The sequence below is a fragment of the Struthio camelus genome, chromosome 26, assembly GCF_040807025.1.
Source record: "Struthio camelus isolate bStrCam1 chromosome 26, bStrCam1.hap1, whole genome shotgun sequence".
Lineage (NCBI taxonomy): Eukaryota > Metazoa > Chordata > Aves > Struthioniformes > Struthionidae > Struthio > Struthio camelus.
Genome location: NC_090967.1, coordinates 7881477 through 7904623, shown reverse-complemented (window position 1 = coordinate 7904623; position 23147 = coordinate 7881477). Strand labels below are relative to the sequence as shown.

General features: G+C 49.0%; 2 protein-coding genes across 5 annotated transcripts; both read right to left on the bottom strand.

Moving 5' to 3' along the window:
• Window positions 1–2518: 2518 nt before the first annotated feature.
• Window positions 2519–8077, bottom strand: LOC104151018 (activated RNA polymerase II transcriptional coactivator p15-like). Of its 3 annotated transcripts, none has more exons than XM_068920044.1 (5): window positions 7994–8077; window positions 7840–7906; window positions 7608–7724; window positions 7266–7374; window positions 2519–5505 (listed from the first exon to the last, which is right to left on the bottom strand). In XM_068920044.1, the coding sequence occupies exons 2-5, from the start codon at window positions 7903–7905 to the stop codon at window positions 5426–5428; spliced, it is 372 nt and encodes a 123-aa protein (XP_068776145.1). In that variant the 5' UTR covers window position 7906; window positions 7994–8077; the 3' UTR covers window positions 2519–5425. The 3 variants fall into 3 exon arrangements, with proteins under 3 accessions (XP_068776145.1, XP_068776147.1, XP_068776148.1); XM_068920046.1 differs by lacking the exon at window positions 2519–5505 and adding an exon at window positions 6007–6305 and having other exon boundaries at window positions 7994–8060; XM_068920047.1 differs by lacking the exon at window positions 2519–5505 and adding an exon at window positions 6007–6305 and having other exon boundaries at window positions 7840–8055.
• A 906-nt stretch (window positions 8078–8983) lies between these two features.
• NCLN (nicalin) lies at window positions 8984–22908 on the bottom strand. Of its 2 annotated transcripts, XM_068919571.1 has the most exons (16): window positions 22652–22908; window positions 19498–19688; window positions 19132–19276; window positions 18400–18494; window positions 18083–18163; window positions 17775–17878; window positions 17244–17332; window positions 16924–17063; window positions 16307–16485; window positions 15982–16069; window positions 15858–15896; window positions 15577–15740; window positions 14894–14947; window positions 14725–14803; window positions 13319–13418; window positions 8984–11301 (listed from the first exon to the last, which is right to left on the bottom strand). In XM_068919571.1, the coding sequence occupies exons 1-15, from the start codon at window positions 22830–22832 to the stop codon at window positions 13359–13361; spliced, it is 1689 nt and encodes a 562-aa protein (XP_068775672.1). In that variant the 5' UTR covers window positions 22833–22908; the 3' UTR covers window positions 8984–11301; window positions 13319–13358. The 2 variants fall into 2 exon arrangements, with proteins under 2 accessions (XP_068775672.1, XP_068775671.1); XM_068919570.1 differs by having other exon boundaries at window positions 8984–13418.
• Window positions 22909–23147: the final 239 nt, after the last annotated feature.

Genomic DNA, 23147 nt, shown 5'->3' with positions numbered 1-23147 from the left:
GTCCAAGCAGCAATTAGTGCTCCTGGGGCCAGGCCTGCCTCCCATCAACCAGCAGAGGGGACCGGTGGTCCCAGCCCCTGTGGCAGCCAGCCCAGGCAGACATGTTTCCTGGCTCCCACCTCTGCTGCGTTTCAGGCGATGCTCTACAGCTCAGCACGCTCACAGCCAGCAAGCAAGCCCCGCTCGGGCACTGCCGGGACACAGCCCGACCCCCTCCGCCACCATCCCACAGCCATGTCCTAGCCTCTTACCCTTCCCCAGTGGCCCTGCAGACAAGCGGGTGCCCATGCCCTCGTGCCAGGAGGGGTGCTGCAGAGGTTGGGTGCTCAGCTCTGCTGAGGGCCCCAGGCCCAGGGCATTGCAGAAGAGTGCAGCTCCACGTGTCATGTCCCCGTTCCCCCCCCCCCCCCAAGCTCTGTGTTTCTGCTAGGAGTTTTCTGCCTTCTCCCAGGACTCTTGCCCTGGATCCTGCAGATAGATGGAGGCAGCGAGTGGAGGTGACGCACACACCCAGTACACCATCAGCTCCCTGCTCCCAAACACAGCAAGTGGACACCCCTCCTGCCCGCTCTCCCTGCCCCATCCCTGTTCCTGCCTCTCCCCACAGCATCCCACCACTCGCGCAGACCCACATCTTCCCTCCCAGAGCACTGGCCCAAACGCTCTCACAGTGCGTCATGTCTGATCTCACATTGGTGCACATCCTTCCCCGGCCCTGGCTGCATGCGGAGCATCCAGACTGCTCACTAGGGCCAGCAGGTGCAAGAGACCCAGCTGGACTTTGCACCCAGGCTTTCTACTCAAGTGGGCTCACAAAAGCTGCCAGCTTGCTGCAGCCCAGCCTGAAGCTAGGGGCCACAGCACAGCCTTGCAGGACACTCGCTGTAGAACGGTGCTGGGCAGAACCACTCCTAAAATCCACCCTCAAAAATAAAGCTCCCCACAGCGGTCACGCTCTCTCTCCACATTTCTCGTGGAGGCTGCCAGCCTCTGCCAGCTATTCAGAGGCCACAGATGCATCAGCTAAGTCTGTGGCAGGTCAAGCTGTTCTGATTTTTAGCAGCTGCCAACAGATGAGGCAACCTTAAAAACAAGGGACCTTTATCACCACAGCAGCAAACCTTACCTTGGATGAATCATGGCTAAGCAAGTCATGTCTTCAAACACCTTTACATGCCCAGCCTGCTTTTTCACATCAGCTGCTGCAGCACAGGGTTTCGCAGCTCTGGATTTCTGTCCAACCCAAGGGATCCAGCACCTCAGGTGGAAAGAAAACGTCTATCCAGAGGGAAGACTATATCCAGTGTCTTTTAGAGTCCATGGATGGACATGTTACAATCATCCCTGACTGCAGAAGAAAAAAAAGAGCCAGGAAAATACTGCTGGTAAATGAAAGATACAGCAGCTGTCAATCAGTGCCTGGAAAGAGTTTGTAGAGCCAGATACAGAATTACGTACTACAGCAACAGGATTAAGGGGTAGATAAAAATACAGTCATAGCACCAAGATAGAGCTTCAGAGAGAAAGAGGGAGAAAGTGGGGGAAAAAGGGGGAAATGAAAAAGTGTGTAACAAAGGAGAGAAGGTACAGCTGATTTCCAGGACAGGCAGCAGGTCACTTCTGCAAATGAAGAGGAAGCACGTCCCATCTGCCAGAGGAGGCTGCAGGGGAGAGCTGGCTAGACGCAACAAAACTCTGATCCGTGATTCCCAGAGGATGATGGAACAGATTCTGCCCAAACCTGAGAAGCTGCCCCAAAAGGAGCTGTTCAAAACAAAACAGAAAACCCCACAAAGTTTTACTACTACAGAGAGCCATTAACAAATGAAAAAACAGGTTTTCTTTTTTGTTTTTTTTAAAAAAAGCACCTCTATGCCTGCTTGAAGCCAGGAAAACATAGGAGTGGCTGGATTTAGCAGGAGCAGCTTAAGCCAAAAGGTGAAAAGAGCCAGTCCTGCAGCCCAAATTTGGGAAGGGCTCAAGAACAAGGTACAGGAACTGCAAGGATGCACTCTGCAGGAGAAGGAGCAACTGTCCTTCCCCCCAGCTGCTGAAGGCATTGAGGAAGGGAAAGAATGCAAGCTGGAGCTTTGAATTTTCATGTCATCTAGGAAACACAAATCAGGGGAAGGAAAAAAAAAACAAAAATCCCAAAAGACACTGGATCTTTGAGGAATCTTTCAGAACAATCTGCCTCCCCTGATCTGTCTGCTCCCCAGACAGGAGAGCTAAAGGACAAGCTGAGGCAGTCCTGGCAGAAAAACCTCCAAGCAGCAGCATAGGGTCTGAAGAAGGTACCAGTTCCTTCCTGTAACGTGACTGTTTCTGCTCCGAGAAGAGGGTTTGGCAGAGGAAATCGCTCCAGAACAGCCAGATTGACAGCTTAAGAGAAAGACACCCTGCCCTCTCTATGAAAGGGCACTTGGCTTTCTGCTAGAAGCTTTCACCCTCTCTTACCAAGTACTTGCTGTTTACCTTTTGCTGGTTATCTGTTATCCCAATAAATGAAAACTTTAAATCAGCTTTTCAATATTTTAATTTTGCAACAATCCATAAATTAATGAAGTTTTAAGGCTTGTGATTTTTATGACCAGATGTTGTCTGTAACAGTGGGCAGTTTGGAAATGAAGAAAGACTCCAGATATCGTCTGATCAAGAGCAGCTGTTCTTTGAAGGATTTAAAAATGAAAAAGTCTCATTGCCTGTTAAAAAAAGTTGGGGCTGCTTGCACACTGCTTCTTCAAGTTCTTGAAAGAACTGCTGTTTTCTGGCTGCTTAACTACCCAGGGCCCCCTCTCAATTAAACAAAAGCCACTCTCCAGCTCCAGAGCCATGTACTATCTATCAAGCTGATCAAGTTCAGTTTGGACCTGTTTTTAAATCAGGACGTTAAGCTCTGCTGATTTTGTGTGTTTCTGCCCCCCTCAGTAATGCTCCTGGAGCAGTCACTGTGCATGGAGGCGGTAGTTTTGGTCACATCCTTTAGAGTGAAGTCCCTTGGGAGAGACCTTGGGAGACAACCAGCTCATCATTTCTGGGGTTGCTTTTGCTACCCCAGCGGCAATTCTCTTGATGGGTGCTACCACAGCATCGGCAATTGCTGCCAAACCTCACCAAAACTGACCTCTGACAGCAGGTGCATGATAGCAACAAAGAGCCACAGCAGTTGCCCTCTCCCTTCTCTAAGCAAGGCTGAATCTTGCATTAAGCAACCCCCTGCCCTCCAGCCTGCCTTTACCTGTACAGGCTTCCTTGACTAGACATCAGTGGTGGAGGGCTACAGCAGCACTACAAATGCTGGCAGCCTTTGGAATAGCCCAAGACATGGACAGAAAGAAAGGAGAGAGCATCCCCAGCTTCTGCATCTTTGGTTCACACCTGCACCACGTGCTTCCGCAGTGCAGGACTAGCTTTACCCAGCCAACAAAACACCTCTGCTGTGGAAGCAGGAATTGGGTTTTACTGCAGTAAGAGCAGTCTTGCTAACACATTCACACCTTTGAGAGAGCTTCCACCAAGGCTTGACTGTGGCAGCTTAGATCAATGGGAGTCAGAGCTGCCACAGTCATATACCTTGTGCTGTAGGATGCCATGAGGTGAGGGACAGTCTCACCTCTTCGCAGAGCATCTAATAAAGCAGAGCAGAACTTTAAACACCTGAGGACAGCAGGATCTAGAAAACCAATTGCCTTGAGTCCCTTATCATTCCTCAGTTCAGTAGCTTCTCACATGCTCACCATTGCCTCAGGACTCCATCTCTCAGGTACTTTTCTCAGAGGCATTGTTCTATGCCTCTGGAACAGCTTACCTTCTCAGCTCCCCCCCCCCACTGCCCCTTCTCCCTTATCTTCCCATTACCTTCAGCCTCTGAACAGTGTGTTAGGGCATTGTGTCAAGAATACTCCACAGGAATAAGCTTACAGCATGAGCAACCTGTCTTCGGGACAAAGTCTAGTGTCCCCATGCTCGTTTTCACCATCTAGAGCCAACAAAATGCTTCATGTTGCCAGGGACTAGTGGAATGCAGCATGAGAAGGAAATGCCTCAGTATCCCACCCATCTCCCCATCTACCCCAAGCAGCTAGAGCACACTGTCTCCTAACTAAATTTTTGAAGGGCTGTTTTATAAGGAAGGATTTATTTTTCCTCTTGCTATGCTTAGCAAAAGGCTAATCCATCAGTTAAATTTAGCATTTAGGAAACCTTAGATTCTCCACCCCACATCTTCCACACAATCCTGAGCTGTTACAGTCTCTGCACCTCTACAGAGCAAGGGCCTTAGTACCTCCTACTTCACCAAGATGTCGCAAGTGTCAGATGAATATATTTAAGAGCAGGAAACAATCAGATACTATGGAAACCAGGGCAAGAGAAGAACCTAAAATAGATGGAAGACGCAAGCTGTTGCAAAGCCTGGGAGAGCCTTGCTGAGGAAAGCTGTGCTTGCTGCAGCTGATCCCAAAATTCGATCCATTTAGATCTCAAACATGAAATATCTTCTCACCACTCCTTCCATAGCTTGTCATTTTATTCTACTACAGGGCAAGGAATATTTTCTTTTCTACTTAGGCTTTTAAATTCCCCTCTATTTAACAAGCCTCCTAATTACTGATTCCTTTGAATGATTCACATTCTAGCTTGCCCTTCCCATGGCCTGGAGTAGGCTGCTGTCTGACATCATTTCTGTATAGCAAGATCATTGGGAATATATCATAAGGGAATAAACACTACAGAACATCCTCCTTCTTAAAGGGAAATCTGACACCAGCCTACAAAGAGCCTGAAACAAGGAGTAGAGTTGCTAGCCTGGAGACACTATGCATCTCCTTTTTGTAATGCAAACACATTTATTGTGCATATTCACCTTCTACAAACCAGTTGCTAAAGTATAATAATCCCCTTTCTTTACACAAAAAGAAAAAAAAAAAGAGGCCCACCAACACAAAAAAGTACTTGAAATAGCCAGAATGGCATGTGGAGGGAACACAGAGGCAGCAGATGCCAGCATGAAGTATACTAAACATCTTAGTCAACAGTCAACCAAGTGGAAGACAGCAGCAGACACAGAGCTGCTAGAGCACTCCACAGTGTAGACTGACAGCCATCCACACCTGGAAGGTTGGAGTCAGGCTCTCCCATGCATTAGACTGCTTAGTGCCCTCACTAGAGCAGACCTCAAGCGTAGAAAGAGGCCAGAGATCTTGAAGTCTCTTTACACCACTGACTCTAAGTTCCACTTGCTCATTACAAGCTGTTACTTGAAAAGAAAGCAGTCTCTGGCCTTTTCAGCACAACTACCACCTCAGTGAGGAAACCTCAGCAAGGTGAGGGTAAGGCTCCAGATGGGAGTCTTTGGCTTTATGCTTCGCAGTGCACTTAAGGGGAAAGGAAACAGTACGGTACAAGGTAACAGAGATCCTTCATCTTAGAATTTCTTGACTGCAGCATCGATCTCAGGAATGATCTCCTTCAGCTGGTTCCACTGTTCTGCAGACAGGGCAATCCCTAGAAATAGCAGAAGGAGAGGTTTCAGAGCAGGCAGAGAGTAAGCAGTTCCTTCAGGCTGGCTATAGAAGGGAAAGTTGGAATCCGAGGCAGAGCCCGAGGCCAGAAACAGAGGCAGCCTTTTGAGCAGGGCAGTTCTGTGTCAGCACCTCAGCATCCACGTCAAAAGGCATCACAGAAGCACCACACAAGAATAAGCCTGACTTGCCTTTCAAGAGTCCCACAGCCCTTTATATCCTTTCAGCTGCCCAAAGAAAGTAATACCAACTCTAGCTCTACTTACAAAACCTGCTGCTAATAGAGGTCACTAGCATAGCTTAAAAACTAGAGAAGAACTGGCTTCTTTTTAGCTGTAGTAGAGATAGTAGAGATAAGGTCTTGATGTCACTGGCCTCTCTCCCATACAAAACAAGCATGGCAGTGAAATTGCTGTGCAGGTTCCAGCCTAACATTATCATCTTATTCCTTCCTTTTGGCTTTGTTAAGAAACACACTACAAAAACCAAGGCCCAAGCTTTATTAGATTCTCTAGATAAACATCAAGGGCCAAGAAATCTGCAGCAAAACAGCAGAGGCAGTATTTAGATGAGAACTTTTCTTCATGATCCCTGTTTTAACTAACAGATCTTCTGTCTTGCATTGTGGATGTGTTTTTCACAGCCTGGAAGGAGTCCACCACACTCCTGCCCCCAATGGTACAGGAAGGCTTCAGGGCTTTGCTTCCAACTTTCATTACAGGGTAAGTGGTTCCCTTTAAGGGAGTAGTTTGTAGTTGTAACTTCTCCAAAGGAAGTTAATTTCTGGAAGGTAAACCATGCTTAGCGGTTATGAAGCAAACCAAGCTGAGAGAAATTCATCTACCCTGACACAAAATCAATAGCAAGGACTGAAAGGTTCCCCAAGAAATCCCACATTAACTGAATCTCTGCTGAGCACTGCAACACACAAGGCAGGAGAAAAGTTCAGGGCCTGTGAACCTCAAAAGTTACTGTCAAGTGCCAGAGCATATGGCCCTAAGCTGAATGTTGACTCAGCAACTGTCTCTCTTTCCCCAGCTGCCTTCTCCAGCATCACCAGCTTAGGTAATGCTGCCGCAATGGGCCACCCAAGCTGTACCACTATATTGCAGCATCAGGCACCTGCCAGGGGAGCAAGGCACATGCCTAACGCAGCGCATTACAGTCTCAGACCCTGAGGGCTCTTAACCTTCCTGTCCCCACCCAGACTGGGAAGAATGAGTTTACCTCTGGGAGCCTCTCCCAGGCAAGCACAGCTCCACCATTACAGATTAGGGGCAAACACACATCATGCCGCATTAGAGCCCTGAGCAACACCCACACCAGGGCAAGTTTGTCAGTCAGTAGTGAGGCACAAGGTAGCAGTGTTAGAGCTACTGCTTACTACTTCCTCTTTCTCCACTTTGCAGCTCTGCCCCATCAACAGTCAACAAAAGGGTTGCTGATCAGAGATGAAGCCAGAGTCCTGTACAGCAGCTTCCAGCTCCACTTCCTAGAGTGGTCATGGCCCTGCCATGCTCACCAGAAGCTCACACCTGCTTATTTGTTGTGCTTTTCTTCAGCTGTTGGCACCCACAGTGAGAAAGTGCTGAACTGTGTCCCTCAGCATGGGGTACACAGGTCCTGCTCCACACACAAGTCAGTCCTGACCTTAAGGCAGACATTCCCAGCCAGCAGAGCCAGCAGCCCAGGAGTGAGCCAGGCACAGCCTGCAACTGCTGCCTTGTGAATTTGCTGCTCTACCTTTCCTCCCTGGTTTGGTGCCTCCATCCTTATCCACGTAGAACTCCCTGATGTCCACAAGGACCTTCCCCTTGAAGCAGGACACTCTGACATAGCGCATCTTCCCGATCTGCAAAGACAGAGCCAGAGCTAAACCAGAGCAGCAACAAGCTGCCCCACAGGCCTGCCCAGGCCTCTCAAAGCACAGAGGGACAGGAGAGGAGGTGCTGCAGGTGGGATGCACTGGAGAAAGGCAGCTCAGCTGCAGCAGTACCCCACGGAGGGGCAGGGGAGGCCTCCACAGAGAGGAGGAGGAGGAGGAGGAGGAGGAAGGCGTGTGCCTAGCGCTGCCCCTGCCCCTACCTGGAACATGCCCTCCTCTTCACTGTCGTGCCCCGGAGGCTTTGCTGTCACCTTTGAAGGCCTAGGCTCTCCCTTCGGCCTTTTCTCTGGTTTGGAAGGCATTTCCTTCTTTCTCTTCTAGGAGGAGAGATCAGCAGCTTGAGCAGCCCGGCCGGCGGCGCCTCGGCCCCTTCCTCGGCCCGAGCCGAGCCCGGGCGGGCCGCAGCCGCCGGCCGGGCCCCAGGGGCAGTACCTGGCCCTCCTCCTCGGGGCCGCTCTCCGAGCTGCTGGTCCCCGCCACCTCCTTGGCCTTCGGCATCCTGCGGGGAGACGGCGCGTCACCGGGGGGGCGGCCGGGGGGCCGGGAACGGGGCCCCTCGCGGCGGCGGCGGCGGCGCCACTCGTACCTGGCAGGGCGCGACGCGTGCAGCGCTCGCCTCGCCGCCCGCGAGCCCTTCTCCCGGCGCCAGGCCCCGCCCCGCCGCCGCCCGCCAATCCCGGCCGCTCCCCCGGCTCCCCCGGCCAATCGCCGCCGGTGATGCCGCCCCTTGGCCGGCCAATCGCCGCGGCGCCGGGCGGGGCTGGGCGGGGCGGGCGGGCTTGGCTTGGCTCTCCTGAGGGGCCGCCGGGCCGGGCCGGGCCGGGCCGGTTCTGCCCTGCTGGGCTCGGGGGCCGCCGGGCCGGGCCGGGCCGGTTCTGCCCTGCTGGGCTCGGGGGCCGCCGGGCCGGGCCGGTTCTGCCCTGCTGGGCTCGGGGGCCGCCGGGCCGGGCCGGGCCGGTTCTGCCCTGCTCGGCTCGGGGGCCGCCGGGCCGGGCCGGGCCGGGCGCTCTCTGGCGGGCCCAGGGGTGCTGCAGCAGCCGCCGGCCCGGCCCGGCCCGGGGGAAGCCTCCACGGAGCGCCCCTGCGGCCACCTGGCGCTGCGAGGGGGCAGGACGGAAGCGCAACCGGCGCTTCCCCTCTTGTCGCGGCTTTGGGATTGGTTTCCCTCTCTACAGCCACGTCCTTCTGGGTCTGGAAGACTTGACAGACTCCTGCTCGGGGAACAGATCTCTCGTGACGTTCAGTTCAAATAACTAACTAGCTTATGAGGGCCGGAAGGCACAACGCTGCCTCCAGCACTGCGGCGCTGGCTTCTCGGGCAGCCGGTTTTCCATACCGCTGGACCCATCGAGCACAGAAACGTATAGAAAATATTTACAGACACGGTGCTGGAATCTGGCTCGGTGTCTGTAAATATTTTCTATCAAACTACTTTACTTTTGGCTATACAGAAGGGGCAACGCCTGCTCTTGAACTCAAGCGTTCTTCATCCTTTTCTGCAGAAGGTATAATCCTTCAAATAAAGCAAGGACCTTGCAAATACCGGCAGCAGAAACTATTAGTTCTCCAACACATCTGCTCATCAAACCTACTCGCTCTTGGTTTATTTTTCCAAGGGAAAGAGAGAAAAGGGACAAACAAATGAAAAATGTTAAAATACTTAAATACTCTTACATTTATGAGAAATAATATAGCTACGGTAATGTTATTCAACTGCATTGAATTTTCTATTAGCTTTTAAATATTCACCTCAATATACATTTGTTCTTTAGGATGCACAAGAAGAGATAAATAATTGAGTTATCATTACTAGATTAATCAACTCTTTTTCCTGAGCTGCAAACATTCCAGATTATAACCTTGAAGTTGTTACCCAATAACTACAAATGTAAACTAAACAGATGAAAGCGAGCAAGCGAGAGCCCCCGCAGGAACATACAGAGGTACAATTTACTGAGGACAGAGTAGCACCCCCATCATTTCAGAGCTGCAGGTCAAGACTGAACGGCTCTTAGATGTAAAACGCAGCTTGGCCACGAGGTGCAGAAGTTGGATAAATTTTGCCTTGTGTTATGAACAATATGAGATTGCAGCTTAAAAGAATAAATGCTATTGTGGGACATTTGTGGTTTTAAAGGTTTAAATAGCTGGTGGTGACTCCTGCCATAGACGGTGGGATACCTAGTTCCATTATGGCTTCAAGGTCTTTCCTCTTAGCACTGTAAAAGTTCAAGGGTGACGTTCATATTGCATAGCAGTACCTATTTTGTAAGGATGAACCTCTCTCATTTGGGAGATGAGCTGCAATAGCCCAAACAACTTGCATATAGTCCCCATTACTGCCTGTGAAGGTGGGAGCAGGTAGAAGGAATAAAACAGCTTCAGTTCTTAAAGCCTTTTAGAAAAGCAGCTTTCTGCAAACTGCAGACTTCGGCAGCAACAGGACAACAGGTGAAGTCAGACAGGTTGCAAAGAGCATTCCATTTTTGGCTAGGAGTGTCAACTACTAGCTAGTTATAAACACGTGGGTACGTGCTTTCATGCCTTCTCCTTCCAGGCCATGCAAACTCCTGATAAAAAGGAAAGACAAAGATAAGAGCACAAGAACCAGCTACACAGAGCTCTTCTGCAACGTTGTGGAGAATTTTTATTTCATCAGAACAGCTGTTGGGCGTCTGCCTCTGCATCATGTTGGCGAGAGGATTAATCAGATATGCTGCAGAATGGATCAGCACCATTTTTCTTGTTATTACAAAACAGGAGAATAGTAGGGGCAAGTGACAAGCTTCTGTGTCAACTTTCCAAAGGGAACATAGCAATGTGGAAACTAGGTTCACTCCCAGAATGGGCACTAGTGTGATAGTGTAAGTCTCCTTTCCCTCTTTCCCAGGTATGAGAGAGCACTTTAGTACACATACACGTCGATCAGAAGCACAAGCCCTTATCTGTAGTAAGGATTACTTTCTATGGCAGCCAGATAGAAATATATGAAGTGCATTCCATCAGCTTATGGGACAAATTACCCCAGTGCAGGAGAGAGCAAGGCACTATCCCCACCACCCTCAGAGTTTGTGGACTCTCATTTACCTCTACTCTCCTTTCTTTCAGATAGCTGCCACTGGCTTCTGGCACTGCATCAGGAGTGTTGGCAGTTTATTGTCAAGACCACAAGGAGTTAAAGTGTTTGCTTTAATGCTACAGCCTTGGCAGGGACAGATACAACTACCCTGCCTTGCCTTGGAGGAATTTTGTGACTCAGGTTTGAGCTTCTCATGTGGAAGAGCCAAGGTTGATAGTCTCCACTACAAGAATGCTCTGGGCCTGTTCTCTCCTGCCCACTACTTGTAAATTTTATGTCCATCAAGCTCAAGCAGGATTGTTAATAACTTCAGCTTCCCTATTTGTTCTCAGTGAAGTAATGGAGTTAAGTGACCTGCTGGAATGGGGGAACACCCCACCTCCAAGTGTACCACACTAGGAACGTATGATGCTGCTGGAGGGCTCTGAAACTGTTTCCAGATACTCAGAACCCACAAAGAAGTTCTTCAGGTAGCCACTGCACTGTGCATGTTCTGCACCTACACAGTTGCAGAGCACGCACCCTCCCAGAGCACAATACATCCAGTCTCTAAGAGCAGAGCATAAAAATCAGTGACAAATGATCAAGGCTCATCTTCCACCTACTCCAGAACAAGCAATCAGTTTCTGAAGTCATTATAAATTCATTTGTCAGAGGAGTGACACAAACAGTTCATGCATGGAGAGACATATTTCAAGCAAGCACTCAAAAGACCAGCAAAAGGTAAGTTTCCCTGTAGGGCTGATATTTCAGGAGTGCTTGGTACCATGCCACCTGCTGATATTACAGGGAGCCACAGACATCCGCATGCTCTCCTGGAAAAGAAAAGACCCTTTAAAGAACAAGTCATTACATATTTAAAATAGCAGGGAAGCACACACTGAGGGGCAAGGGTATTCCAAGAAGGGGACTACAGTGAAAGAAACAAAGATGGATGGAAATGAAGTGCTTTGGTCCCCATCCAAAGGACAAGGACAGTGACTGGCCACAAAAACCCCTTTTCTAACAAGAGTGTACAATCGCAGCTGTGGTGCAGACAAGGATATACAGCTTGAATTTTCCCTGCATACAAAGAAAAGGTGATACCATATTTTAAGCCCACGAGCACTTTTCAGCCTTTGTAGAAGATGCTATTTTAAATAAAGGTGTTCCTTTTAAATAGTACCATGGCTTGCAAATAGACAACACATGCATAAAACAGAATCTACAGAAAGGTCTCAAAGAAACATTGTGGAGTGGCAGGACAGCACCTATTCGATGAGGACATCTTCTAGAGCTATGACTAGCCTAGGACCTAGGACTTGTAGTCAAAATCTTGATATATTTTCCATGATAACTTGAGGGGTAACCAAAGTGCAATGCCGCCCAGAAAGAATCTCCTGCTCTCATCGGAAAGTACCATCCTGCTTACCTTGGATGATGGAATTCAGGAAAAGCTTAAACTTAAGCAGAAGACAATGCTTTGCAACTGTTTCCCTGGCCCTCCAGAGCTTTGCACAAGCACTGACAACTTTTCCAGGCAACTGGACAGCTGTCTCCATCCGAAAGCATCAGCAAGCTAAAATAAGGCCTTGCTCAAGGATAAAAGTAGGGCAAGAGAGGGCAAGTTCTAAGGTATACGCTCTTAGTTACAGTTCTAGAAACAGCCATGTTTAAAGTGACATTCATAAAACTTCATCTTGTTTTGTTTTTTAATGGCTAAATGATCTGTCTCCTTCCATACATACTGGGGGCAGAACGTGAAAGGAGACAGCAACAAGCACTTTGGGAACTTGCTCTTACACTCAGGCTTGGAACACGGTTTCCAGAAATAACATAGTTGAAAAATGTGAAATGAGACCCTGAGATGCAGGTGAACATGACAAAACAGCCCAAAACCCATAACCCAGCTGAAAGTGAAAACTGAGGAATGAAGACTGAAGTAATTACTGACCAGAGCTCAGCAAGAGCTGGGGTGCTCTTGCTATTAATATAACTGCCTTGTTTAAATACACAGAACAGCACAGAACGTGATTCTGCAGCAACTTGGATTGTAGAATCCCCTCCTAAAAACCAAGCAGGAGTTAAGCACAGAGTGGTGGCAGCAGCAAACTGTTCAAGGATGATGAACTTCAAGAGAAATTAAGTACACAGCAAAAAGCAGCCTCCAATAAGAGGCAGGACAACATGTCCTGGTAAGAATTCTACTGTAGGAACCCGTTTTAACAATCTCTCCTCATTCCCCAATCTGAGTAACAGTCAAGATTGTTTACAGTGTATCTCCTAAAAGGGAATGAGTTATTGCACGGTCTAAACAACACACAACAAGATGCTTGCTGGAGACACTGTTTGCTCAGTACACCTTCCTGAAGCCAGGCAGAGAACTCAAGGAAGAGGTGCAGTAAGAAAACATGCCAGTTCTCTCTTTAATTTGCATGTGCGCATTTTTTTTTTTTTTTAAACAAGTGCTCTGAGTCCTTGTTTGCTGGGCAGAGATAATACAATCGCTCTGCTCTGTAGTTTCAGCCTCCAAGTTGGCTGTATGGCACACGTGTCCATGAAGGTGCTGGGCCTGGTTTTACACTCATAGACACTGCTCAGAATCAGCTGTTCAGTGTTTAAACAACCTGCAGGAATTACTGAAGTCTCTGAGCTTCTCCCTCGCCACAAAGCAAAGGAAAACAGACATGCTGCAATTCAGGGGAAGAAAGGGGAAAAAAGCACCTAAAAGGTGCACAAGAGTTGAAATTTCACTTTCTTTCTGCCTTCCTCCCCTCTCCAGGGTAGCAAAGAGGAGAGAGGACGAGAAGCAGCAGGACTCAATGGAAGGCAGAAGGTTCCTGATGGGCTCACCGATGGCTCAGTGCTGCTGAATGGGTGATGACTGGTTACTTCACTGCTGCTTGGTTTTAAGGGATAGTCTCTGTACCGTCTTGTAAAGGAGACCAAAGTGCTGGAAACAGAAGGAAAATAAAATAACCATGAGTCCTTATAAGCTCTAGTAAAATGGCTGTGTTCTACGCAGGGAGGAAACTCACTAGAAGGCTTAAAGCAATTCTAATGTGCAAACACAATACTCTGCTTGGTTCACTCTCTAACACTCCCATCCTGAGAGCAGAGTGGGACTTGGTGAATTAGGAGGAATTACTACAATGAAGACAGTTAGTCAAGGTTGTACAGAAAGTGCTGGCTTACAGAAAAGTTTGTGCAGGCTGGTATCACCCCCATCATGAAGATGCAAACACTTGTTACAGATTTGATTTTTTTGATGCAATTCTTTTCCTTCGGAAGGGGAGGGAAAGTTTCAGAGTTCAACACATGCATAATATTGGCCACTAACACAGAAACATGGCTGCTAGCAGTTTCAGGAATGCAGAAATGAATCAGGCAAACCCAGAGATTCCCACTAGATCACAATCCTTTACCAAGATCATTTCTTTTACCATTTCACCAATGACCTAGAAGTTTACTTAATTCTTCTTTTGAATCTGCTTTGATTAATTGCATTTTGATTCTATAACGGCTACTTCAGGATATCCAATAGCTATTACAAGATCCAGGCTTCAAATAATTTGTCATAATGAACACAAGGAAGACAGTGGTAAGAAATCAAAGATGACGTTTTTCCTCCTGTTCCTATTACTGTTACTTCAGATTCTAAAACACTTGTTGTATCCCACAATATTAAACACAAATAATATGAAGTAAGAGGTCAATATTCAGACTGATCCCAAATGCTTCCCCTTCATTCATGTTCTTCAAAGAAGCCAGGCAGGATCAGAAGCCTAGCTCACAGTGGCTTTGTTAACAGTTAAAAACCAGAAAGACTTAACAGCTATTGGAAGGATCTCAGAACACACCTAACTTACTAGAGGGTGCAAGCCCTAAACAGTACAGCAGATTTTAGTCACCTTGAGAAGTTTCAGTCTGAAGCTAAGGGAAACTGTTGGAGAGCCAAAGAAACTTAACAAATGAGCTGTGCATGTCCTTGACCAAGGACATCCATAAGGACTTATGTAAGATAGTTTTGCACTAGGAAAGGAAGTTTCAGAACTGGTAAGGGATCACCTTCAACACAGCCAATTGAGATGCTCAAAGACATCCAAATCAAAACAGCCAGTCATTTTGGATTACCTTCTTTTAGAGTGGGATGGGATTATTGTTCCAAATTTGGTTGTGAGACTGTACGAGTAGCAGCTACTCTGACAGGTTATTTAAGAGGAAAATAATACGTCTGTCTCTTATTCCTTTTCTCTTACCTGGACAGCAACATAGGCAACTCCAAGGTAGGCTGCAATACAGACAGCCAGAAGCAGGTCAAAGATTGCTGGCTTGACCCTGAAATGAAGAAAGAACACATGAAACAGCTAGAGCAGGTACTGCCACAGAGAGAGACAACAGCCACATGCACCCAAGAGAATTCCATACCTGTATGCATTCATCACCTGCTTCAGCTGGTCATAGAACACAAACTCGGGATCCCTGAGGAAAGAAGAAATTATTCAGGTTGTACTCCACTTCTAGACTGCAGTAAGGACATCCCAAACCTCTGTTCCCAAGAAATTCATCCCACCACAGACGGGCAAATATAACAACCTCGCATACCAGTTTTAAACTGATTTTTGCTGTCAGTTCTCTCTTATTTCTACAGACAGAAGCCCAAGGATGCAATCCAGGACACATGCTGTTCAACTTTCTCAGAAGAAGAACATGGAAGATGCCTTGCCGGGTTCATGAAACTGCCCCATCCCAAGCAGGCTAGACAGGAAACGAGCTGCCTCTCTGCAATCAAAGAAAGCTTTCTAGGGGACCCTTAGTTCTTTCCTGCATTCATTCAGAGAGAAGCAGCGTGGGAAGCAGAGTGGGAAGGACAGAACCAAAGCAGTGGTTCTCTCCAAGAGCCAAGACTTGTTACTGCGCTGTGAGGAAAGATATACAGCTTTCTATTTGAGGAGAGCATGAACCATAACAGACAGGACAGCAGAAAACAGCAGTCACCTGTAGCCACATGCCAAGGAAGGAGCAAGAGAAGCTGCAGCTCAGAGACAAGACTCATTGGAGGGGGAAGCCAGCGTGCGTGCCCCGGCTGGTTCTTTTATCTCTCTTCTTACCTTTTGTCTGCCTTTACATGATGTTGTTTAACATCCTTCAGGTAGCGGCCCATACAGTATTCTAAGGTGTTGAGGAAGGTGCTATCTTTATCAATCAGCTGGGCAGCCCTTGGCTGACTGCTCAGCCAGTCCATCACTGACTCTAGTTGCTCCTCCTGGATCTGCTGCAGAAAAATACCACCAAAGGAGGAGTCAGCCACACAACACGCATGCTGAGACGAGACCTCTCCCAGACCCTCAATCCCTTCTCCCCATAGGTGACACAAATACACCACGCTTACCATCTGCTCTGTGAATATCTGTAGATCTGCAGGTGCTCCCTGCAAAGCAAAAAAGCCAGGCTGGTGGTGAGAGAAGGCTTGGCTGGACAGGACAAGTCTGGTTAGCGGGATGGGTGGCTCTTACCTTGTCTGTTAGGTTGTAGATGACCCTTGTCAAAGCCTCGGCAATGATCCTAGTATTTCTGGTTAGTGCCTTAGTGTCTACTCGTGCTCTAAAGCAAAAGGGTGGGGGGATGATGAATCTGTCAGTGGGAGCAGCTTGCTCAAGAACTTCCTTCAAGAGAACACCATTTTTCATGCATCCAGCATGAGCCGGAATCCAGAGCCCAATCCCCAGTACTTTTCCCCCATTCTGTGACTACCAGGACAGCACAAGGCACAAGCACTCACGAGTCCCGTTTGTGCTTATGGGCTGAATTTCAACTGCAGCCTTCCCCAAGACCTCTAACCTCCCATCCATGATGCTGTTGCGCAGGCTGTCCCGGTGGCTCTCCAGATGGGAGATAGTGAATGCTGGCAAGCGTCGGATGGCAAAACGCTCGTGTTCCCATGCCAGCATGTCCTCTGCCAAGTTTATCTTCTTGTGCACCATGGAAAACTTCACCTCTGGGAACTGGCTGGCAACAACCTGAGCGAAAGGCCAAACCATTCAAGGGTGTCATGCTTCCCACCACGCTATCCCACCATGCACTGCCCAGTTCACCTAAATCCAAGATTTTGTGCTACAGATGGTAAACACCCTCCCACCTGTAAGCTGCAACCCTGGCTAGTGCCATTAAAAAGATGTTGCTTTACTGTCATTACAGAAATCACCTTGGTAGCTTTTGCAAGCAACAAACCATAAGGAAGCATAGTGGAAAGCACCGCAGATCTAGCCTGCTTCATTTGGAACTGTGACGTGAGGCTTAGTCTGCACTCCACATCAAGCGACCAGAAACAATACACGTGAAATATTTCAATGGTGCACCCTTTCTTCACCTCTTGCTCCCTTCCTCCCTCTCTAGGAGGGCTGCAGCTGCCCCTGGTAAGTCCCAAGTTCCCATCTACCCAATGTGCTTTTCGTTACCATCTCTAACTCTCTCAGAAACGCATGCTGCAAGGTCCCCTCTTTGGGAGGCTTTGAGACATGGAGATGAAGGCTGTTCCCTCGGCCCAGAGTGTCAAGGCAGAGAACAAATGCTACGTTGTCCTGCAGCAAGCTGGAATCTGGAACAGACAAATTCAGACCCTTAATGCTATGCTTTGTGCTCTCTGGGAATGTAAATGCCATCAAGGGTCACACAGGGAGATTCTCACAGGAAGGCTGACATACTAGACAGTTATCACAATGATATTAAATTGAGATCTTGCTACTGGAACATACTAGAATGCCAACCCATTTCTCACCAGTGTGATCCAAGTTGTCTTCCAGCCATCGCTTGGTTCCTTGATAATTAAACTTGCCACCTCCAGATGCAAAGAACAGCAAGTTATACCTGCCCATTGAAGAAGACAGAAGGGAGTTAACACACCACACTCCACGGCTACAGAATTTGCTTACTCAGCCTTGGAGGTGGGGAAAAAAAATTGCAACAGTTGGCACCTGAGGTTCAAGGCAAACTGCCCATTAACAAATACTTCCTACATGCCACATACTTAGGTAATGACAGGACAGGTATGAAGTGGGGGAGTTCCCACTGCTCGAGAATGGAATCTAGTTCCCACTTCATTCCTTCCACTCGTCCCCCAGCTTGAGCAGAGCCTCAGCAAAGAAACCAAAAGGAAGGAGCTTGGCAATTAACAGCTGCTATGTTGGGAGGGAAGCAGAAAAGAGTAAAGGACTGTTTGTAACACCCTAGCAGTCTACAGGCCTGGAGCAAAAGCCCTTCTACCTGATCTCAGTTACGCACATTCCCCCAAGGGAGGGCAGCTTCTTACCCAGCATGGGTACGTCTGTAGGTGTAGAGCCGGGAAAACAGCCTGGCTAGTTCCAGTAGCACAGAGATACCACTGCCATTGGAGTCAGCACCATGCGACAGCCACTGCAGGAAGAAGTGGGACAGAGGCAAGGTGACAATCCTACACTTATCTTCATGTTCCAGAACAGCCTTCAAGACCACATACCACCATGTCTCTACTTGTAACTGACACCGGTCTTTAGGACTGAGAAAAGACACAGGGGCAGAGGCCCGAGGGGGAAAAGGCAGAGACAGAAACAGAGACCTGCAGAAAAAAAGAATACTTACGGGGGCCACTCCAAAAGAATCATAGTGGGCAACTATCACAACGGTGGGCAGGTCTTCTCCACCCAGCCCTGTCAGCCTTCCCTGCAGAGGAAAGAGACCAGCATTACCCAGCATCTCCTCCTGTGTGCCAGGACAAAGACAGCATGCTCCTACAAGCCTATCGACTGTTCAGTGGCCTCAGTTCTGAGGACTTCAGATACTTCTTTCATCTGGCTAAGCCTCCCCTTATTTTCCTTGTCAAACCAAATGTTGAATCAAGTTCCCATAAAAGAAGGCACCCCATCAATGCTGCAAGTTTGAATCCATCTAGAACTCACCTCCACGCTGGGTATAAGCCAGTCATTGATAGCTTTGCTCTGAGCCCCGCTGGTCACCATCTGGAAGCCATTGGCAGTTGCTGTGTGCAACAGCACTAGAACAAAAAATTAAGTATGCTTGGGGAAGTTCTGTCCCTTTATTTCCCTTGCTAACTGATTTCTGGAAAGACAAGCTTTAAATTATTTGAGCCCTCTCACTCGTCATTTGTGTTCATGCATTGACACAGAACCCTAGTGACCATGCATTTTCATTCTGTTCTGAAAACTCCAAACTTTGAACTTGCTAAAACAAAAACCTTTCTCCAGCAGACCTCAAGTTCATCATGATAGCTATACATACTGCACTTATCGCACAGGGAGATATAAAGTTATCTACAGAGAAATATATGAAAGTACTAAATTGACTCGTGCTCAGACAAAAAACTTCAGGTCCTACCAACCTACTGATAGTCACTTAACTTCTTTTTAACCCGAGTTTTGCTTTCTATCCTACTTGCAACAGCGTGAAACTAAGAACCCACTCCATGCAGCTGTGTTCCTAAATATAGCCAAGTAATACTCTCTCTCATCCTGTTTTTCTTCCATTAAATCTCAGAGCACTTTAACATACACAGAATAAACATGAAGGCAGCAGAACACTGGTCCATGGTGCACGTGATGCAGCAGACTGCTGACAGAGGTGGGAGCAGGACTGTCTTCTGCTAAACCTTTCCCCCGCTTGTTGGGACTCACCTTCTGCAGCTGATGCAGAACCCTGTGATGCAGAAGCAGCCCGCGTTTGTTCATAGATAGATAGCAGCTCTTCATCTTCCACTGCAAAGTAGACTGGCACAACAGTTTCCATAGCAAGCATTTCTGGCTCTATCTCCATGAATTGCTGAGGATTTAAGTGAGATGCAAACTTAGCATCTGCTAAACATGCAAGAGGGCAGAAAAAAATGAACAGCCAAAACAGAGAGAGAACTAAGTTTTAAAATTAGAACCTGATTTGTTGAGCATTACAACAGGACCGTTCAGTCCTGCAGCAACTCAAACCTCACTCCCTCTCAAACATCTCCCATCAGAAGAGCAAGGGAACCTTTTTTTTTTTTTTTTTACCCTTACAACATCCTGTGGGACAGAAGAAATGGACTGGGGCAAGATGATCACAACAGCACCAGCTGACTGGCGGAGAGCCTTCTGGTATTGCTCATAGGAGAAATCCACCAGCCGCATCATGACACAGCGGCGGCTCAGAACGTCCGCTTCTACAGTGCGGGCTTCCGTGTTTAGCACTGCGCTCCTGGTGCCTGTGGGGAGGGAGCAGAGGGAGGTTTAGTGGGAGAGTTGATCGCAACCCTTCTGCCTGAGCCTAGCTCCTTTACAGAACAGTCTTGGTGACAGTCTCATGCACTTCAGAACAGCTAGGACCTACAGAGAGCTACAAATCATCTCTTCCCCCTTGTCCTAGAAGGGATAGAAATCTGTGGTTTTTCTCTCCATCCATCAGAGAAGTGCCTGTGCAGCCGCACCCTGACAGGCTCCCCTGACTCCAGCACTACACAGTCGAGGCCGCCCTGCAGCTCTCCTCTCCACTACAATCATGCATGCTACCTGTTTGCTTGCCTCCACCTGATACCTGCAGACAGCAACACACAAGGGGAAAGCCTGGCCTCCAGCTATTCTGGCTGCCACATCCTCCAGCTGTAGGATCTCCTTGTCTGTGAGCAGAGGACATAAGCTGTACAGAACCACTTTGTGGAAGGACACAGCAAGGCTACCCCACATCTGTTCAAACAGCAGGGTGATCCTGCTGTTCTAGCTCATCCACTGGGATGTTCCTGTGACTGAGAAAATTACAGACGGGTAGGTTGCTTCCAACTCCTCATCCTCTTTTACTCTCAGCTTCAGCACACCAAATCCCTGCCTAAAAATACAATCTTGGGGAGAACAGCACTCTGGAGGCTTGCCAGCAGCTCCAGCATTCTCCAAGGGAGAACCCCAAGGACATCTTGCATAATCAGAGATGTTCAAAGCCGCCCTACAATTTGTAATGCTCTAAACCTAATTTCTCCCTCCATAACTCAGGCACTTAAAGACTTTGTCACACGGAGCTCCCATGCAGCCAGGAGAGGACTGAGGTGCTCCAGAAAGCATCTCAGCCTATGCCAAATCAGAATCTCCTCCATGGAGGAGCTCATCTCTCTCCAGTACCCGTTGCTGCAGTGTAGAGAATTCAGGGAAGTGAACCCAGCTCCAAGCAGCAGCCTCCAAACATCCTTGTGATGCAGGAACATGAACCATGCTTGGGCTAGACTTCACTTCTCTTCCACGCCCCTCCCCCCATACCTGCTTTTTCCAATCACAGATTTGGCAGATGCTGGTAATCACAGAGCTGCTCCGCTCCTTTTGTGGGGAGGCGTGGGAAGAATATATTCTCAAATGGGTTAGAGTACCTAAATATAGCAGTTACTTCTAAAGTGGGCTATTGCTAAAAGTTAAGTTTAAACCTGGCTTAGCATACTCCTGGCACTAGTTTGGTCTGGTCAACAAGGATCAAACTACCTAAACAAGAAAATGACCTGTGCCTCCACTGCATAGTATCAATGAGGGCAGCACACTCAGAAACTGAGCTAAGGCTTTCATGCGTGCTCAAAAGCCTTGTATAGAGTTCTTGCACTGTATAACAAGCACAGATATTAATAACAGGTCCCTCAGATCAGAGAGGAACAATTTATAACGAGGAAAACTACTCCACCACCCCTAAAGCCATGATGTCTAAACACAGAAAAGCACGGACCCAGAATTCTGCTCCCAGCACAGTCCTCTCGTAGCTTACGACACTGCAAGACAAGTTGATTTTCTGTAGTTTCTCTACAGAGAGCTGTTGAATAACAACATATGCATTTATAATTTAAAGGACTCTATTCTAATGGCATTAAAAAACCCTAAGTTTGTACTTAAATTGCTCTATGACTGATGTTGACAAAAACCTCTTCTCTCTCCTGCAACAGAAGAATCAGCAACAACGTTTACTTAATCTCTTTGAAAAAGATTTTGAGAATCTGGAACAACAGGAAGCTTTTATCCAGAAAGACCTCTGCCCTCAGAACACACATGGAACAGGAACACTAGCTACCCAAAGGGGCTGGCAAGAAACAAAGGGAACACACAATTCACTGAACTGAAAGGGTCCAAAAAAAAAAAAAAAAAAGAAAAAAGAAAAAAGAAACAGCTTTAAAAGTTAATGGCAAGCATCTTAAAAATCAATGCGTGGCTTTTCTAGAGCTCATAAATACACTGTGAGCGCTTGGCTGGAGATAACACTCAGGCAACTAAAGTCAAAGCTAGTTGAAACGTGTGCCTGCTGCTCCCGTTATGCCTGCCAACAAAGATTTACTGCTGTAAGAAAAAAAAAGAGATAGCTTAATGCCTCTGCGAGAGAGCCTAGCTTGGATCTAGTGAGGTTCTTAGCAGCAGACATTGAAAGACATGGACGAATTTTGAGATGCTGGGATGAAAGAACTCAGAAATAATTTCAGATATATGCAGAAGCCACTAACAGCACCTGTAGTATTCACAAAGCATGCAGGCATGGCTGGTGTTGCTTCCTTTTTACCGATGTTTGATTTTATGAAGCTTTGAAAGATCTAGAGACTGAGTCTCCTGACAGTATAGAGTCAGTCAGGAGAAGCCTGTAACTTAGGCCCCAAAACAGAGAGTAGGAAGAGCTGCTCGAGGACAGAACGCACGCTCTGATCTGGAATAAAAAGCCTGCAGGAGACTTTGAAACAACCATTGTTCAGGTTAGTCAGTACGAGGGGGTGGGGGCTCAGGGTTACAACACTCCAGGTTGTATTTCTGACTCAAAGAACGGTGTTGCACAACAAGCAGCCTGGAAGCAACAGCACAGAGAGGACGCGGAGGTCGACGGTAACGTGAAGGAAGAACTGCCAAAGGAAGGAGACGCGGGCCCTGCCCGGCCCAACCGGCCGGGGCAGGAGCAGAGGCAGGGGAGCGCAGGGGAATCAACCTGCGAGCGGAGGGGTCGCAGGTGAGGGGAGAGGGCCGGCTCCGGGCCCACGCGCGGGGCTGCGCGGGGCCCTCGAGCCGCGGCGGGGCCCGGCCCGGGAGAGGGGCCTGCAAGGACACCGCAGCCCTTGGCCACCGCCGCGCCGCCCTGGGACCGGCGGCCGGGCTCCGCGCACCGGGCCCGCCGGGGCCCTCCCGCCCCCGCGGCCCCCCGAGCCCCGGGCCTGGCGCCGCGCCTCACCGTAGGGCTGCCCGCCCAGCTCGTACTGCTGCATGCGGTACACCGTGAACTCGTGAGCGGCCTCGGCGGCGGGCGGCGGGCCCAGCAGCAGGAGCACGGCGGGTACGAAGAGCAGGAAGCTCAGCGGCAGGCACGAGGCCTTCAGCACCGACTCCAGCACCTCACCCGCCTCCTCCAGCATGATGATGATGGCGGCGGCCCGGCCCGGCCCGGCCCGGCCCCGCAGCCGCCGCCGCCCGCTGCCCGGCACGCACGGCGCGCACGGCGCGGCGGCACGCACGGTGGGGCGCGCGGGCTGCCGGGAGCTGTAGTTCCGGCGGCGCCGCAAAGGCTGCCGGGAGCCGTAGTCGCGCGGAGCGGGCCGGGCCGAGCCGGGCCGAGCCGAGCCGAGCCGGGCCGAGCCGGGCCGAGCCGAGCCGCCGCCCGCCCCGCGGGGGAGGAAAGGAGCTCGCAGCACCGTGGCGGTTTCTTATCAGCGAGATTTATTGCAGAAGAA